The 17,695-nt window shown below is 52.4% G+C and overlaps 8 protein-coding genes across 8 annotated transcripts; 5 read left to right on the forward strand and 3 right to left on the reverse strand.

Annotated features, from left to right (window-relative positions):
• Positions 1-224: 224 nt before the first annotated feature.
• On the reverse strand, positions 225-2,810 carry M409DRAFT_57520 (uncharacterized protein; the record flags this gene model as incomplete). The annotated part of the gene is made up of 8 exons (XM_033813654.1): positions 225-1,288; positions 1,339-1,475; positions 1,543-1,660; positions 1,725-2,004; positions 2,067-2,152; positions 2,203-2,298; positions 2,348-2,448; positions 2,503-2,810. The coding sequence occupies 8 exons, from the start codon at positions 2,808-2,810 to the stop codon at positions 225-227; spliced, it is 2,190 nt and encodes a 729-aa protein (XP_033664105.1).
• Positions 2,811-3,779: 969 nt separating this feature from the next.
• On the forward strand, positions 3,780-4,712 carry M409DRAFT_68533 (uncharacterized protein; the record flags this gene model as incomplete). The annotated part of the gene is made up of 2 exons (XM_033817884.1): positions 3,780-4,085; positions 4,140-4,712. 2 exons carry the CDS (start codon positions 3,780-3,782, stop codon positions 4,710-4,712), a joined length of 879 nt encoding a protein of 292 aa, XP_033664106.1.
• A 1,586-nt stretch (positions 4,713-6,298) lies between these two features.
• Positions 6,299-8,088, forward strand: M409DRAFT_68534 (uncharacterized protein; the record flags this gene model as incomplete). Its single annotated transcript, XM_033817885.1, has 7 exons — positions 6,299-6,423; positions 6,477-6,777; positions 6,831-6,946; positions 7,012-7,345; positions 7,408-7,409; positions 7,461-7,847; positions 7,905-8,088. The coding sequence occupies 7 exons, from the start codon at positions 6,299-6,301 to the stop codon at positions 8,086-8,088; spliced, it is 1,449 nt and encodes a 482-aa protein (XP_033664107.1).
• A 152-nt stretch (positions 8,089-8,240) lies between these two features.
• On the reverse strand, positions 8,241-9,194 carry M409DRAFT_26265 (uncharacterized protein; the record flags this gene model as incomplete). Its single annotated transcript, XM_033808028.1, has 1 exon — positions 8,241-9,194. The coding sequence occupies one exon, from the start codon at positions 9,192-9,194 to the stop codon at positions 8,241-8,243; it is 954 nt and encodes a 317-aa protein (XP_033664108.1).
• A 1,410-nt stretch (positions 9,195-10,604) lies between these two features.
• Positions 10,605-11,084, reverse strand: M409DRAFT_57524 (uncharacterized protein; the record flags this gene model as incomplete). Its single annotated transcript, XM_033813655.1, has 1 exon — positions 10,605-11,084. One exon carries the CDS (start codon positions 11,082-11,084, stop codon positions 10,605-10,607), a length of 480 nt encoding a protein of 159 aa, XP_033664109.1.
• Positions 11,085-12,291: 1,207 nt separating this feature from the next.
• M409DRAFT_68536 (uncharacterized protein) lies at positions 12,292-14,228 on the forward strand (the record flags this gene model as incomplete). The annotated part of the gene is made up of 10 exons (XM_033817886.1): positions 12,292-12,390; positions 12,443-12,521; positions 12,581-12,613; positions 12,685-12,838; positions 12,894-12,945; positions 13,006-13,109; positions 13,157-13,266; positions 13,322-13,487; positions 13,549-13,941; positions 13,994-14,228. 10 exons carry the CDS (start codon positions 12,292-12,294, stop codon positions 14,226-14,228), a joined length of 1,425 nt encoding a protein of 474 aa, XP_033664110.1.
• Positions 14,229-15,150: 922 nt separating this feature from the next.
• Positions 15,151-15,564, forward strand: M409DRAFT_26267 (uncharacterized protein; the record flags this gene model as incomplete). Its single annotated transcript, XM_033808029.1, has 1 exon — positions 15,151-15,564. One exon carries the CDS (start codon positions 15,151-15,153, stop codon positions 15,562-15,564), a length of 414 nt encoding a protein of 137 aa, XP_033664111.1.
• Positions 15,565-16,352: 788 nt separating this feature from the next.
• On the forward strand, positions 16,353-17,684 carry M409DRAFT_57526 (polysaccharide lyase family 1 protein; the record flags this gene model as incomplete). Its single annotated transcript, XM_033813656.1, has 3 exons — positions 16,353-16,910; positions 16,970-17,093; positions 17,146-17,684. The coding sequence occupies 3 exons, from the start codon at positions 16,353-16,355 to the stop codon at positions 17,682-17,684; spliced, it is 1,221 nt and encodes a 406-aa protein (XP_033664112.1).
• Between the last annotated feature and the right edge of the window lie 11 nt (positions 17,685-17,695).

Genomic DNA, 17,695 nt, shown 5'->3' on the forward strand with positions numbered 1-17,695 from the left:
ATACCATTCGAAGATCGTGAATGGCTTGTCCTCAGGGAGGAGTCCAGTCATACCGTGTGCCTTCAGTCTCCGCAGTCTCGCGAATGGCAGTGACGCCGTCGAGGCAGCCTCAAGACAAGGAAGAGAGAAGATCATACATGTTCCGGGACTCTCTGTTGGTGACGATTGGCGGGACGCCGTACTTTCAACTTCAGGCAGCATACTTCGCTTGACCTCATCTTCGACTATTCCCCAGCAGGCCCAATTTCCACCTCATTCACCATGATGGAGCCGTCATTTACAGTGAGGCCAATGCCACCACTCTCGTACTGCGAATCGCTCGCCTCCAGCACAAGCTTGCCATTCACGTACCCCTTTAGCTTCTCTCCTTGGACTTCCAGCCCCAGGTCATATGGCAGTACTACTCGCCAATCGAAGTCCGCGGTCGCAAGGTCTATGCGCTTCTCATCGAATGCCTTCACAATGGCAATGCCTCCAGGTCTCAGCATGACAGCATACCAACGATTGAGCCCTTGGACCCGTGCTGCGAGACCATTGGGACCCGGTTTATTGTTGACCATATGCTTGGCTGTCGCCTTGTAGTTGTACCAATCCCGACAGCCATACATCAGGCTGCCTTCGCCAACATCTTGTGCGACCAAGAACAGTGGCATGTACTCTGGGAACGTCGTCATGTTGTTCACCCACGCCCGACGCCATGGCTCTGTTGCGCTCCAGCGGAAATATGAGGTTTTGGATGGCTTCCCGAGTACCATTTTGGGCGAACCCGTCCAACGAATGTAGTCTAGCCGGACTGTGCCGGTGATGGGCTTTGAAGCCAATATGCTGAGAACAATCCCCATCTCCTTGATAGGTTGGCGGTCGAAGGCATCCGGAATCGTGAAGGTCAGTTTACAGACGCCGTCGTCGCCAAAATCGCATCGAGGTCCGTCCAAAGTGAACAATGCATCGCTTTCGCTGTATGACTTGAGCCGGAACGCCACTTTCACATCTTTGAGCGGCATGTCTTTCGCGGCGTTCAGGCGTGCAGTCAGCGTCTGACCTGGGTGTATGAGAGGCGAGGCTTGCAGATCGTAGTACGTCGGCTCCAAATCGTACTTTGGCATGAAGGTATCCGCCAGCACCTCAATGTCCTCGTTTGCCACGGTGAAGCCGCTCAGAGAGATTGCCAACGCTGGACTGTGGGCGCCAGAGCCTTGTCGCAATCGGACGAGGTCTGGTGTCAAAGAAGGAGGAAACGCTCGGAACCCCTGAACGCTTCCAGGCAGGGTGAAATGGAATTGTGCACCTGGGAAGAACATTAGCTCGTGTCTAGGAGAGCTATTAAATCCATCTCACCGTCCTTCGGCGCTTTCAGAGGCACCTCGCCAGCCAACTTTCTGCCCTGGTTTGTGAGGTCAAATGCTACCCGAGCGCAATTGTTCATCGAGTATCCTCCGTCGGCAGTGGATATCAACATCCTGTCTGCAAGGGGTCTTCAACATCGACGAAGCTTGTCAGTCTCTAGTAGCCCATTGATTGAACGGAAATCCAAATACGCACCCTCGCCAATCGGGCCCGTCATTGAAGCCATCGAGCCCATACATGATGCCAAGGAGTGCACCCATGTTGCCACCATTCGAGTCCGTATCCCAGCCAGCAGAGACGCACATCGACAGACCTGAAACATCGGTCAGCACTATGATTTGATCGCAGTCTTGGCAGAACATTTGGATCATTATCACCTTCGTGGAACGAATGCCCGCCATACACCAGTGCTAATATCTTAAGGTCATGGTTCGGAACAACGAAGGGCATGGGATCACCATGCTTGTTGGTCGTGCCTGGACCATACTTGTCTTCGATCCTCTGCCGGGTCACCAGCCAGTCATCATCCTTTCTCGCCCACTCTCGGATCTCTTGTGTGGATTCCGCTACGACTGAGTCCGAAGGGATATACCTCAAACCTGTATCGAGGAGATGGTCGACGTCTTTGGAAAGGACCGCTTCGGCTTCCATCGCTCCCTGATTTGAGTCAGTCACCGAATCGACTCCGACTCAGGCGGACTTCAATGATTGACACGTACCCACATCATGGCACCATAGACACCTTCCCCGTCATGGCTGACTGAAGCAGCCGCTTTTGCAAGTTTGACAGCCAGATCTGGGTTTCCTGCAGAAATCGTTAGGCATCATCTGTCTACGTGGGTGCTGATGACGAACCTGGAGCACACATTGCGAAGGCGTCCATGAAGATTTGGCCACCAATGGACTCTGCAATGTGCTTTCCGTTCCTCGCAATGGAGCCACTCTCAGGTGCTGTTGAATAAGGTCAGCTTTGCTTCTTCAGACTGATGGGTTCACTAACCGGGTATGCCTTTCTTCAGATTCACGAAGGCCGTGTGTTCTGTTGTGACACCATTCCCACTCCATGCGAATACTGATCGTTTTTCGACGACGTTGTTCAGCCTACGTCTTCAGTGAGCAGCTGAGCACAACCTCGAACCCCCAACAGCCACGTACCAAGTCTTTCCAATCTCTTCCGCTGTCAACTCCTTCGCACCATGTTCCTCCAGCGCTCGGACAGCCATGAACGTGGCAGACACGTCATCGTCGGTAATGACCAGCTCATCGAAACGTCCCGAGTCTGCTGCAGTCTTCGAATGAACGTAGTATCGTACGCGACCAAGATCGGCCTCAATCTTCTCTCTAGGCCATCCCTCGAAAGGTCGTCCGAGATAGACGCCGATGACTTTTCCGAGCACGGCGGCGTAGACACGCTCGAGATGGTCGGCGGGGAGTGGAGACGGTTGGTTGCTCAGGCCTGTCATGATCGCACCGGTATGTAGCTTTCTACTTCGATAGACCAAGAGGTCAAAAGAATCGATGCCTCAATGGTTACGGCAAGGACAGAGCCTCGAACAGGAGGTGATGGCCACAACGCTTGCGACTTATGTATACCGCCCGGATATCATCGAAGTGTTTCAGGCATCGACATACTTTCGATTCATCTAACGTTGATGCATGCCAAACGAGCGTATCGCTATGGAGAGTCAGGGCTAGGAAGTTGTATTCATAAAAAGACATGAACCGAACATCCATTGCGAGCCAGCGCCATAACGTATGGTGAACGAATGGGAGGGCTCGGACATCCCATTCAGTACTGTACCTGCGTCAAGTACCGCTTTTGGCTCAGATGATCTTTCTGCCACTGTGCATCTTCTATGGAAGTAGCATACAGGCAAATGAATTTCCAAGCCACGTGGCTTGACATGTGATCGTGCGCACGGACCACAGGCAAGATGTGATTGGCGAGACATACGAGGTGGATCCTAGCGGCAGTCAAGAATCCGGAGCCGCTCTGCGATACAGCCGCTCATAAGAAGTTTGTGTACAAACAGCCTCCAGCCGCCAAGATGTGCGTTCACGAAGGCTTGCTGTCCGAGCAAAATCTGTACGGTCGAGGATTGGTAATGCAAGTGAGCCTCATACCCATACCGTAAGGCCACTGTGTCAAGATGCTGGGAATGAATTGGCCGGTGGGAAGGACAGCAGCAGCATTTTCGGCAGCATTTGAATGAAGACTTTACTTTCCACGTCTCACAATGGCAAATCGCAGTGAATGGTCGCTTCACCCAACACCGGACCCAGAATGGACTAATGTAAGATCTTCCAGCAGTCATACAGAATCTGCGGCTCCGATCCGCTTCTGACAAGAAGATCAGGCCAGCGAAGCGGTCTTCGGCAAAGATGGACCAACCTTCGACGTAACAGGAGATATATCCAGCCTTCGAGCGACGATGAAAGCCGCAGCCCGCAAAGAAGATCTACCTGGCGTTAAGAAGACGGATATCGAGATCCCTGTAAAAGATGGAGACACGATTCCGGCTCGCATGTACGAGAAGCAAGATTCCTACGAAGCTGGACCTTTGGCTGTTCTGATCCATGGTGGCGGCTGGTGCTTGGGTGGGCTGGAGGGCGATGATGTAGTAGCTCAGCGCATGGTCCTGAGATTAGGGGTCACTTGTGTGAACCTCGATTATAGGCTGGCTCCAGAACACAAGTTCCCGACGGCTGTCTACGACTGCTTCCATGGTACGAACTGGGTGAGTGGCGGCTCAGGCAAGGTTGGTGCGATTCACTGATGATCTTGTCCACAGGCAGCACAAAACGCTAGCAGGTTCAAGGCAGACCCCTCGAGAGGTTTTATCCTGGTTGGAGCTTCTGCCGGAGGTAGTTTGGCGACTGTGGTTGCATTGATGCGTCGCGATGCCGATATGCAGCCACCGTTGACAGGTCTCCACCTGCTATTCCCCACTCTGGTACATCCAGACCATGTTCCAGAGCAGTACAAGGCGGACTGTAGATCGTGGGAGCAGAACAAAGATGCTCCAATCATGCAGGCCTCTGTTCTTCGCATGGTCATGGATTACTATGTCGCTGAAGAGGACCGACAGAACCCCCTGTTCAGTCCTCTTCTTTGGCCGTCGGGACATGGTAGACTGCCGCCTTGCTTCCTGCAAATCTGTGGCGTGGACTTGCTCCGTGATGAGGGCCTGGTCTTCGAGAGGGTCCTGCGTACATCGTACGGCACTCCGACGAGACTTAACGTATACCCAGGCATGCCCCACGGATTCAGCGGGATGTTGCCAAAGATGGAGACGAGTAAACAGTTTGAGAAAGATCGGATGACGGGATACGATTGGCTGTTGAGTCGACGGCGGGCGTCGTAGAGAACATTTGCGAGATCCCGCACTTTGGGCGGCTTTAGAGTACTGTAGGAAGTAGATGATTCGAGCTGTACTTGTTCATAAAGTTGAAGGTCGACTCTCTCTGCGGAGGCGGCACGCCCGCAACCCGTGCTCTGAGATAGCTGTTGTTCGCGAAGAGTTGTACCGCGTTCATTAATTGTTGTTGAAATTCGCGGAGCATTGCTGTCGCTGTTCGATCGAAGCCCAGCAATCGTCTTGGCCTGTTGCCGACCAAGTGTCGACTCGCAAACTCACAAGCAACTCCAGCCAACCACTTGGAAAGCCGGATCTATGCCGTCGTGCGTGTTTCTGACTTTGTAAGCTATCCATTCGATGCCGAAGTCCAGAACCATGAACACGAACTTGCATAACTTCACGACCGGTGCTCAGCCTTGTCGAGAATGGCGGCTTTGGAATCAATTCTGGCACCGCCCGAGTAGAGCGTCGAGACCAGCTGGTACATGGTAAGTAGCCCGCATAGTAGCAGGACGGCATGTAAAGTATTGTCTGGCAGGATCCAGCCAATGAGGAGTGCAGCGTCCTCGATGCAGCCTTCCAAGATTGTGGGCAGGAGGGCCCAGAAAACGGCGATAAGTCTGCGAGTTTCGAAAGCAAAGCCCATGGCTTCAAATGGACGGGTTGACAAGTTGGTTTGTAAACGATGTCCGTAAGGTACGAGTCTCGATGATGCAGGAGAAAGGATGGAAAATCAAACGACGCATCGATGTCCGTTGTAGATGTTGCGTTTGCCCCAAGAAGATGCAAGCTCTTGGAGTATGCTCACATTCGTGTGCCGCATAGTCTAACTCCGTGACTGCGGTATGTTTATGCATTCCAATAAGCTTTACGCTTGGTTATGCATGCTTTAGCCTCGAGGATCCACAGACATGCGTCGTATTGTCGGCCAATGAGAACACTCTCGAAGCTTCAGCCCGACTCAAATACAGCACAGATACTTTGCAGGAAGAGGCTTGTTACGTCCCGGGTCGTCGCGTTCTAGAATAGCTTCTTGATCCCATCAACAACTTATGGTCCCGTGGATGATGCACTCTCGGTTCCCTTTTCCAAATCGATGTCAGGATTGTACAAAGCGTATTCGGATCGAAAGGATTGGCTTGATCGTGGCGTCTGGGGAGCGGGGCCCCTATGGAGACGTTGTAGTTGGTGCGGCCAAGAGAGCACGTTACTTCTCGTTCAAAGCATTAGAGTGCGGGTCCGCTACCCGTTTTTCACAAAGGCACTGGGTACCGATAAGCGAAGTCGTCACGCAACCCATTCGCCGGTCTAAGGGATCGATGTTGATGTAGCGTTGCCAATGTCTTTTAACCTCCTGAGTGCTCCAGACCACTGGCACATCGCAGACTCTTTCGCTCGCGAAACTGTTTGGACTTTCTGTTCAGCCGTCTTGCAGGGCTGCATCATCCGCCGACATGATCCCAAAGACCACGATCACAACCTCAGATGAGGCTGACCTCTCCAGCAAGGCGACTCTCGAGCACCTGGACAATGCCGGACCCGTCGCATTCCAGGATGCTTCGGCGGCAGGAGGTACGGACGACGAATTGAACATGACGCTTGGCGAAGCATTTCGCTCCCACCGGCCAGCAATGCTGTGGGCAATGGCAATCTCTCTCCAAGGTATCATGGAGGGCTATAACATCGCACTGGTAGGCGCGCTCGTCGCAGCGCCAGCGTAAGACGTCTTCTTTCTTGTGCTTGAATGACTGAGCTGACCATGCCGTCCAGATTCCAAAGGCGATATGGCGACTACTATGACCCTGAGCTGGGCTATCAAGTCAGCTTCAGGTGGCAGATGGCATTCATGCTGGGTGCAGCAGCTGGAGGGATCGTGGGCGGCCTGCTGAGTGGTTACATGATTGAGAAGATTGGTGCGCGGATCACCATCATGACTGCCCACGTCGTGCTCTGTGGTACCATTGCCATTACTTTCTGCGCTCCGAGCATCCAAGTCCTGTTCGTTGGCTGCCTCTGCAATGGCCTTCCATGGGGTATTTTGGCAGGTGTCGGACCTGTCTATGCATCTGAGGTTGGTCAAGGCCGCTCTAGACGTAACGAGGCTGATACCGACTACCGTCCCAGGTCTGTCCCACAGCTGTTCGGGGCTACTTGATCAACTTCGTCAACTTCGCATGGTCATGCGGTGGCTTGCTGGCTGCTGGTGTGCTGCAGCCCTTCTCGACAGTTATGAGCCAGTGGTGAGACTCACAAATGCACAGACTGTTGGTTGAGTATCAAGCAGTCGCTCACACTTCATCTGCAGGGCGTACAGAATCCCCTTTGCCATACAGTGGATTTGGCCAGTCCCACTTTTCCTCATCGCGTTCTTCGCGCCGTCAAGCCCATGGTGGCTCATTCGTCGCGGACGCATTGAAGAGACTAGGAAGTCGCTCCGCAGTCTTACACGCGGACTTTCTGACAAGGAAATTGATGCAAAAATTGCGCTCATGAAGCACACGGATGAGTACGAGAAGATGGCGAAGACAGAGTCGAGCTTCGCGGACTGCTTCAAGGGCACCAATCTGCCTCGAACGGAGATCGCAGCTGTTGTTCTGACAAGTCAGGCAATAACAGGCCAGGTCCTGGCCGCAAGTCCAGTAAGTTTGTGACCAGCGAACCGGTGCAAACGAAAATAATCGCTAATCTTTGGACCCCACAGACGTATTTTCTCCTCCAAGTTGGCGTCAGCGCAGAAGATGCTTTCAGATGAAGCATAGGCGCGGGCGCACTCGGGGTTGCTGGGAACATTTTCTGCTGGTTCCTCATGGCATGGTTTGGTCGGCGTCGTCTTTTCTTATTTGGCCTCGCCGGTTGCGGTGCCTCTCTCATGATTGTCGGCATCCTGGACTCATTCGGCGGCCGTGCAATTCCTTTCGTCCAGGCAGCCTTGTGCCTCGTCTGGATGGCCATCTACTCATCAATCGTAGCACCCGGATCTTACACAATCGCAGGTGAGATTTCCGCCACACGGGTTCGCTCCCAGACGATGGGTTTCTCAAGAGCTGTTTTTGGGATCTTGAGCGTCACCGCAGGCGTGGTGCAAACATATATCACCAATCCGACAGGTGCCAATATCTCAGGAAAGGCCGCTTACGTTTGGTAAGTTCCAACTTTTGCGACTTGACCTCACACTTACTGATCGCAATCCGTCATCAGGTTCGGAGGCTCGACCATCCTCTTCATTTGGGCGTTCTTTCGTCTGCCAGAGACCAAGGGTCGGACGTATGAAGAGCTTGATATTCTATTCGAGACAGGAGTCACAGCCCGTAAATTCCGCAAGCAACACATCGAGGTCGTTGCCGAGAACAACCATAAGATCGTCGACGATGCCGATCCGTGAAGAATTCCGGGAAAACCAACTATGCCATCTCAGTATGAGTAAGGAGGGGTCTCAGTGGTTCTTCTGCTAGTTTGACATGACTTGGGTTGGCGGAGAAGATGATAGTATGAAGAGATGGCTGGAAGCCTGGATGTGACTCGACCTGGTCCTGCTCATCCAGTTCGAAATGGTAGCCATCGATGTAGTCGCATGTTGATCTCCACAAAGTTCTTCTCATTCTCTGGCGTGATAACGCTGTTGCGAATCAGAAAATCCACGATGACGGCTCCAGAATCTGGCTTGAAGTCGCCAGCAAATAAAGCCTTCTTTATTTCGTCAATGCTCATACAATAAAAACAGTCAACTTCATCATCGTAAGGCTTGGGCTTGACATCTGGTGGAAGCTGAATGTCGAATACGTATATGTAGTCAGGCGTTACAAGACCCTGCTCGCCAGGAAAACCCTTGCCAGTAAGACCCATGTGAGAAAGTACGCCTTTTGACTTTGCATGTTGGCGAACAAAGTCTTTCGAGAGGGAGGCTTCTTCATCTGCTTCCTGCACGATGGTTTCGAAAGGCGAGACTCCGGACTTGACACCACCAGCGACTGCGCTATCAAGCATATTTGGGTAGGTGTAAAGATGAGCAGAACGCCTTTGTATCCAGAGCTTCATCTCGCCTTCAGGCGTCTTGCTGTATGCCACAAGATGAGCTCCTCGGGTGGTGATTCCAAAAAGCGAAGCAGCAAAGCGCTCAACATATACCGGTGATCCGTAGCGAGCTCCAGCGATAGCAAACGGCTCGCTATGCCTGGCGCATATAACATGGAACAAATCGCGCTCTATGCAAATGTCCACGACTTCCTGAAAAGCGGCGTTGATCGCGGTGGCCGTGTCCTTGCCTTTTGAGCGGTCAAAAATTCGAATCTTGCGAGGATGCTCGTGACTGATGGAGAAGTGCTGCGTCCAAGGCATCTTGTGGACGATCTCTGGCAGCATGTATCCATGCGGTTGGTCGTCCTCGGGCAAGTAGAGCTGATAATAGCTCTCGGCGGCTGGGCCGTATGGGAAGTCGTCACATGCCTTGACGACTTCCAGAAATGAGGTCTCTTCATCGCCGCCGGTCATGTTGGCGAATGTTGTCGTTATGTCGGAGTTGGAACGTGGAGATGTTAGGTGGCGGGTAGAGATACGGAATGCCATAGATAGGGCTGAGTCAAAACAAGGGTGAAAGTGGGTCCGTAACTTGACTTCACCTCCCATCTGAGATTTCACATTTCACACGTCTCCCACATCTTTCACGCTTTTTGTACTCATACACACAACGGTGGGCCATCAGAACTCACCCGATACTCCTGGTCACGCTGATATGTGATATTCGCGGCCTGTGACCGGTACGGAGCTGCGCTGTTCTTACAAAGGAACGGGATCAATTGTGATAGTAAAATGCTTCACTCGATGTCGTCAAAAGCTTGCATTATCACAGTTTATCAAAGAAATTCAAGCGTAGTAGCCATTAACAGAGGGGATAAGATTTTCATGATAGGAGTAAAATAGAAATAGTCTTTCGCAAGTGCTAGGGATGCAGAAGACTCATTATGAATTGTGTCTACTTGTCGCCTCGGTATGAAATATTGACCTCTCTACTCCCGCTGCTGTCATAATAATGCTAATGCTACATACAGCGAGCAGACTGCAAAACTCGAAACTTTCGCTCGATACACTTCTCAAGGAAGCGACCGCGGCGCGTTGTATGACCCAGCATCAAACGATCGTGCGCCCGATTAGCAAGCGAGAGCCTAGACGATGCGATGTGCACTGTCGAGACGAAACAAGGAAGCACACTGTCGCGAGTGAAGCTGCAACTTGCCCCTCATCGTCCTCCCGACCAGCGACAGCCGAAGTTCGGCCGCAAAACGGCAACACTACATATTACAAAATTACCCCGCTTACTTTGTAATCTCGTAACGACTCATCCACATGCGCCTTTGGCGCAGTGGTCGACGAGCGAGATTGCAAGGGGCAATGTAACCAGCGGGTGATAATTGGCCGGATCGTCCTCCAAGACCTGTTCTTGGTTCGAGCCTTTACCAATGATTCGTCACCATTTCAACGTGAGTTCTTGGTTCCCACCGGACAGCTTCGGCCCTCTGGTGGTGAATTATGTTTTGATGAACCATTGGATATTTTCGATCGATTGACGTCATGGACTCAACTTTTTGTTTGGTGTGCGGACTTTGCAAGAATGAAGATGCGTAACGAGGGGACTTGCGCGCTATTGAAACGTGGAGGGAGATATGTGAGATATTCGGAAAGACATGGTTTCCATGATATGTGATTTCTGACTACTTACCTGGTGCAGGCCCCGGCCTTGTCGCGTCCTGCATCGATTTTTTACCTTCTTGCGACACTTGGGAATCGCTGCTCCAGCTGTGAGCAGCTTCTTGGCGCCGGAGCACCGTTTGCACCTCGCCCAACCACCTCAATGGCACCGCGCTCATCACACTTCTTGCCGTAGGCCCAAAGGTCAGCGCGGGCCTACTTCTGGGGTGTGTTGAAGGGCGAGGCGTTCGGAGATATGCTCATCTCCGAAGAGGTAGTTCGAGCCTTGAATCGATCGCGCTCCTCTGCGTAGGCTGCGACCTTCGCGAGGGTATGAAGCGACTCCCTCAGCTCTGCTTGCAGGCTGAGGTTGTACTCCAGATCTCTTAGCGCCGTGTGTGGGTCGTTTGCCATTGCAAGCTCCTCGGCGCGCAGGTTCTGGTAGGCCAGAGAAGTCTCGAAGAAGAGTCTGGACTCCATTCCGGATGGAGTAGGTTGTCGGTAGATTGAGGGAGAGTTAGCAGGCCTGCTGCTTTGATGGTGTTCGAAAATTTGGGTCTTCGAGGTTCGGTTTCGGAGGTGGGTGGGAGTTGTGATGGACTGAGCAACATCGAGTCGAAACGCTGCCTTTATAATACCGAGCTTTCGGAACAATGGCATTGGCGCAACCGCCGCTGAGGCATCGCACAAAGGCATTGTGTGCTGCTTTCTGTGGACAACGACTTTGGGGCCGCTTTGTTCATATATGTCGATCAAGCTTATTGAGTTCTGTGAAGAAGGTACAATTCAATCTTGAACGAAGGAATGGATTTGTGTGCCATTCAATATAATCTCGAAGGGAATTCCGAATGGTTTTGTACTAAAGGAGACAATGGATAGGAAGCCGCTACAATTGTGCCACCAAGTCTCTTGCTCGAGACATTGTCTTTTGGATGAAGGACTAGATCCAGTTGCCGTACCATCTCAATCAATGTCTTGCCTGAAACAGCGTCTTGCAACTGCATCGAGCGACTCGTCCAATACAATACATTGTCCAGCTTTTGGGTGAAAATCAATCATCGACAGGTCTACAGTGTACATCGCAAGATTCGCAACTACGAGTGGGTGAGACGTCTTATCTGATTACTCACGTTCAAGCTAGACAGACTCACCTCACCACGAAACTACAATGTCTCGTCGAACAGTTGTTCGGCGGATGAGCCGGAGAAACTGGCACTAGATTCAAGTTTCAACAATAGCTAGGCCAGCTTGTAGACGATGAAGAGAGCCATGAAGAAATTCAGGTATCAGTATCAACATGAGCTCTATAAGACTTTCAAGTAGACTTATTACGGTCGGGTCACGGATTGAAGGAAAATGCCTATGACTACACTCACCGCATGGTCTCGACGCTTTACACACTCCCGGCAAAGCAACCCAAACTCCTCCACCGATCACCACAACCACAACCATCCCACACTCACCCCAACTTAATTACGCAACGCCCTCCGTCCCTCGGCCGCAACATCCGCTTCCCGAACGAGTCGCACCGAACCCTCCCCAGCCTGATACCCAATCCAGCGACCGACGCACCCCAAAGCGGAAATTTTCGCGCTCACTCACTAAGCACACGATCATATCCAACGCTGCGTGCGGACTCACCGTAGCGACGAATTGTAGGCTTGGGAAACTTGCTCAGGACTGGATGTTAAAGTTTTCCTGCTAGGTAGGGGGCCATTATGGTGGTTGCCACGAGGGAGCGACGTGGAGGGAAGAGGATGATGAGAATAAAAGACATCAACAACGTTTTCTTATGATTGTGGTGTTGGTGCTGTCTTATCCGATTTCATGATATTGATTTGATCCGTCTTTTCTGTACACTATGAGCGAGGTGGTTGATTCGAGACGAGGGAAGAGGTTCCATATGCCGACGATTTTGCGGTGGCATGAGCCAGAGACATCGAAAGAGGAGAAACGACTGATCCTCAAGCTGGATCTTTGCATTTTGTTCTACACATGCCTCGTATGTTCTGGGTATGCCAGACGAATCGTTGATGCTTGCTGACCAGGTGTAGTCGTTCTTCATCAAGTACCTCGAGCAGACCAGCGTTACAAATGCATATGTGAGCGGGATGCAAAAGGATCTCCACCTGCGTACGTAGCTATTCATCCCAGTCCGACATTGCGAGGACACTAATGGTCGGATGGAACAGATGGGAAAGAACTCAACTGGATCACAACCTACTGTGCGTACATCAACATGAGGCCCAATACGTGGAAAGCCTTTTCACTGACCGTCGCGTCTCCTCTCAACCAGACAACATTGGCATTATCGTGGGGGCGCCGCTGTCGACTCCAATCCTCACGGTCATATCGCCTGCATATTGGCTGCCATGCTGTACGCTGCTGAGTTCGTTGTTTGTACTCTTCATGTACAAAGCGGAACAAGTGTCGACACTATACGGGTTGCGGTCAGAGATTATTTTCGTCTCAGTTGGTGATAGAGCAAACGCTCATTCCTTACAGATTCGCAACCGGCCTCTTCTCCAGTACCATCATGGCAGGGTCGTACTATCTGGTAAGCGTACCCTGACAGCAGCTGCAGTGGTGAGATGGCAGGCTGATGAGTATTCGACAGATTGGTAGCTGGTACCGCAGGTCTGAGATCCATCGCCGGTCGGCTATCTTCACGGCTTCCTCGTTCGCGGGTAGCATGTTTTCTGGCTACATCCAAGCTGGGCTGTACGTCTCGTACAACTCGTTTAGAGAAGATTGCTGATCAGTGCCAGATACAAGTCGATGAACGGCGTCGACGGCCTTGCCTCGTGGCGATGGCTGTTCATCTTCAATGCCATTCTGGGTATACCGGTGGCTCTCATTGGCTTCTTTTTCTGTCCTAGTACGAGGCGCACTCTTCCTCAACTCATAGCGGTCTGTACTGATTGAATGACCAGATGAGCCACGGGCAAGGAAACCATGGTGGATGACCGAGAACGAGCACAATATCAGTGAGATGCGGCTTGACGAGGAGGGACGTCGTTCCACAGGCCGATTCGATATGTCGGTTCTGAAACGTATCTTCTGCTCATGGCAGTTCTACTGCTTTCCTATTGCGTATGGGTAAGATGAGTCCCTTTGAAGACGTACTCGGTCAACTGAATGATGGTCTGACACATCACAGCATGAAGGAACTTACCTGCGGCACCGAAATGCCTCGCTGGATGACACTCTACCTCCGCTCTTTACGTTCATACTCCCCGAGCCAAATCAACGCCATACCTACCTCCGTCAGCTGCTCCGAAATCGTCTTCACCATAGCCGCAAGTATAATAGCAGACTGGTCTCGGAAGCCAGGTCTGGTCATCATTGGCTTTGGCATCTTGCAGATCTATGGATACGCAGTCTTCGCAGCCTGGCCGGGGCACGACCGAGCTTGGCTGATGTCGACGTACATTATCGCAGGAAGTGGATACAGTACCATTGGGCCGATAGTGTACGGGTGGGCGGGAAGCTCGTGTGGAGGCGATAAGCAGCTCAGGGCAGTGACCACAGCTATGATCACGACTATGGGATAGTGAGTGAACACACCGCACATGTCGAGAATGTGAGACTGATGACGAGAATAGTGTCTGCGAGACACTTGCTCAGCAATTGTTCTTCCCAGTCAACGACGCACCTGCTTTCAAGCCAACGCTCGGTTACGCCTGGGGACTATCTTGGACTATTGCTTCCATACTCTTCGCTTCGCTGGCGATTTCGGCTTGCACGCGTGCCTTTGGACTGGGATTTGCTGCAAAGGTGTACGAGTCGGATCAGGAAAGCAGCCCTGAAGCGAGGCTCGAAGTGCCGACCCCGAAGTGATGTAAGATAGTTGTGACTTTGCTCTTGAACAAGAGCGAATGCAAGTCGGTACGTTCTTGGAGACGTCCAACCGAGAAGCGTCCTGAATCTTCGTCACCTTCTGCGCAGGTGGGGAACCCTGTCAAGTCTCTCGACGTGCTGGCAATCGTTGCACGATCGGCCAGCTTCCTGCAACCTGAGTGGGCAAGGGACTCTGGTCGAACTCTGTGGGATGTGAAGAACAGCGCTAGTCTTGTCAGGTGCGTCCACGTGATAGCAGGTGTGGGTGAATGTCAGCGGGATGCCTGTCTTTAGGCTACACTGGGGTGCTTTCAGACAAGACCTTGACAGGTAGAAGAATCTCAAAGTGGTGTGTTGAACAGCTCGCCGTATCGTTTCAACTTATCTCGCATCGCAGATCGCAGGATAGGTGGCAAAGTGAGTGTGCCAAAGGCATGCGATAATCTTTGAGAGGGCCAAAGGCGGGACCTAAGTGGAGCGTTGCAATGTTGATAGAGGATAGTCTTGTTCAGGTGACCGTCATCATCCTGGCATACTTCGACATTGGCTAGCCTCCCGAACGAAGAATCCTTGGAGGCAACCAAGCTCGAAGGGTCCTGCCGTCGTGGGCTGGTTGTCGCTTGCCCCTGTCATCCGCCGTCTGAAAGAGCGTCCAGCTTTCTGAGACAAACAAAGAGTTGTACTGTCCCCCACATAGCAGAAGGATACAGCGACATGTTCAGAATGCTCCCGCGTCATTATCATTGCGGCGATATGGAGAAGCAGAGGACCGCGAAAAGGAGCCAGCGTAGCGTAGCGCGCTGCTGGCCCGAGCTTGCCGTGGATTTTGCCGAAGTCACGAGTGAGTTGAATCTCTCCGCCCACTTCCACCAACACACCGAACCAATACTCACGCCATTCTACAGTTCTCACATCAGTGACCATGGACGCCCGCATCGACCGTGATGCCCAGCTGAAAGCTCTCAAATCACAGACCCGCCTGCCCACGCAAACATGGTACGAATGGTTCTGGGGCATCAAGAAGAGCGTCCCATCTCGATCCACGGACGCTGCGACCTCTGAAGCACTCCGCAAAGCTTTCACACAGATGCTGGACCACGTCGAGCCACCAGACGTCTTCAAGCCGTCCGAAGTCGCCCAGTTGCTGAGCAACAAGGAGCTGGAAGCTCTAGGCTACGAGAAGTGGGAAGACGCATTACCTGGAGTGTATGAGCTCGGGTGGGAGCTGCGGGAATTCGGAGACTGTGAGATACTGCGGAAAGGACAGTTGCTTAGTGATGATGTGCAGATCACAGATATTGATGGGCCCGTGAGGTTCCGGAGAAAGGCGTGGTGAGGAGAAGGATGATGTCTTCCGAGACTGAATGTCTTTTGGGACTGATATTCGATGATGGCATGGAGATGGCGCTTTGGGTGATTGGAATGATACCACGGGACATTATATTGGTGTTCTATGCGAGAGAAAGCGCACTCGACGACATTGCTTCTCGTCTCAACCGACGGGCGCTTAATGCAAGTCGCTTGGAACACTCCTCATCACGACTTCGCTCTACCAGCTTGGCATTGCATTGTTCCATCAAGCAAAAGCATGGCATCTGCGAAGCCTCGCAGACTATCCGTCTTGGCTCATATGTCTGGCGCAGTAGCACCACACGTGTGCTCGGCAACGGGTGATCTACGCTGGGTTCTTTCGGCTTCAACCACTACAACCGGATCCACTTCGAGCTTTATCACACTGAACCTGCAGACTCGGAGGATATCACCTTGATATGCACGGATCCGGGAATCGACGACTACCAATCTAACGACAAGCTCTACTTTGGCCTTACTGTTTGAGCTCATGATATCGACGTGGACGTCCACAAGCGGCAATGCATCCGCTCTTGCTTCCACGCCTGCAGTGAAGCGAAATTGAGCGCCCCAGATGGTACGTCTCAGGTTGATGCATTCGAGCAACAGCCAAACCGCTTGTTCAAACACTCGAATAGACGGCGTCACAGTCGGACTTGCTCGCATAGCTTCAGAATCTTTTATAATGCAGCTCAATTCCAAAGGTAGGCACACACAACACACCCTCCTTTCCTTCCCTTCCCCATCTGTCCTAGAGACAGCCATTCATTCGCTATGTACACCTCCGTGGCTCTCACTCTGGCGCTGGCCGCCATCACGCCTGCCGTCCTGGCTCAAACAGTCTCTGGCGAGGCTCCAGGCTTTGCAGCCGGCACAACTGGTGGTGCTGCCGGTGAAACCGTCACTCCAACCACCACCGACGAGCTGGTCTCATACCTGGAGTCTGAGGACGCGCTCACCATCGTTCTGAACCAGGAGTTCGACTTCACCGGCACCGAGGGCACCACCACGGAGACCGGTTGCGCTCCATGGGGTACCGCCGCTGGCTGCCAATTGGCCATCAACGCCAACGATTGGTGTGGCGACAATCCAGCCGCTGAGGTCACCTACGATGTTGCTGGTACTACCGCTATCAACGTTGGATCCGACAAGAGCATCATCGGCGTGGGCGACGCTGGTGTCATCAAAGGCAAAGGCTTGAGATTCGTCAACAGTGTGTCCAATGTGATTATCCAGAACATTCACATCACCGACCTCAACCCTGAGTACGTCTGGGGTGGCGATGCTATCACTCTAGATGGTAGCAGCAATATCTGGATTGATCACGTCAAGGTATGCTCATCCACATTCGAGGAGCAACTAAAAGCAATCTGCTCACACAATCACATTAGATCTCCCTCATCGGCCGCCAATTCATCGTCTCCGGCTACGAGACCAACACAGCCATCTCCATCACCAACAGCGAATTTGATGGCCAGACCTCGTGGTCCGCCTCCTGCGACGGCAACCACTACTGTAAGTCAACACGAAACCCCCAAACCCTAGCGTCAAGACTGACCTTTCAAAGGGGGCCTCTTCTTCATCGGCGAAGGTGACCAAATCACCTTCAAAGGCAACTACATCCACCACACCTCAGGCCGCTCCCCTAAAGTCGGCGGGAATGCCCTGTTCCACGCTGTTAACAACTACTGGGCCGACAACAGCGGCCACGCCTTCGAAGGCGAAGAAGCATACATCCTGCTCGAAGGCAGCACATTCGACAATGTTACCAACCCAGCGCAAGACTTCGCTGCTTCGCTTTATGCGCCTTCTTCGAGTGATAGCGCTTGTACCGATGCGCTGGGTAGGGCTTGTGCGGCGAATGTGCTCACGGATTCGGGGACGCTAGAGGGGACGGATTCGAGTGTGCTCAGTCAGTTCAGTGGGTTGACGATCGCGGATGCAGATGCGGATGCTTCTGCTGTGCCGGGGAGTGCGGGCGTTGGGAAGCTTTCGTCTTCGAGCTCGAGCAAGAAGGAGAAGACTAGGAAGAGGAGTGCGAGGAAGGTTCATCAGCCGAGGAGACTGTGGGCTGGTGCTGAGGAGGAGGATGTCGTTGCTTTCTGAGCTGGAGATGC

The sequence above is a fragment of the Zasmidium cellare genome (genome assembly GCF_010093935.1).
Source record: "Zasmidium cellare ATCC 36951 unplaced genomic scaffold M409scaffold_31, whole genome shotgun sequence".
NCBI classification, from domain to species: domain Eukaryota; kingdom Fungi; phylum Ascomycota; class Dothideomycetes; order Mycosphaerellales; family Mycosphaerellaceae; genus Zasmidium; species Zasmidium cellare.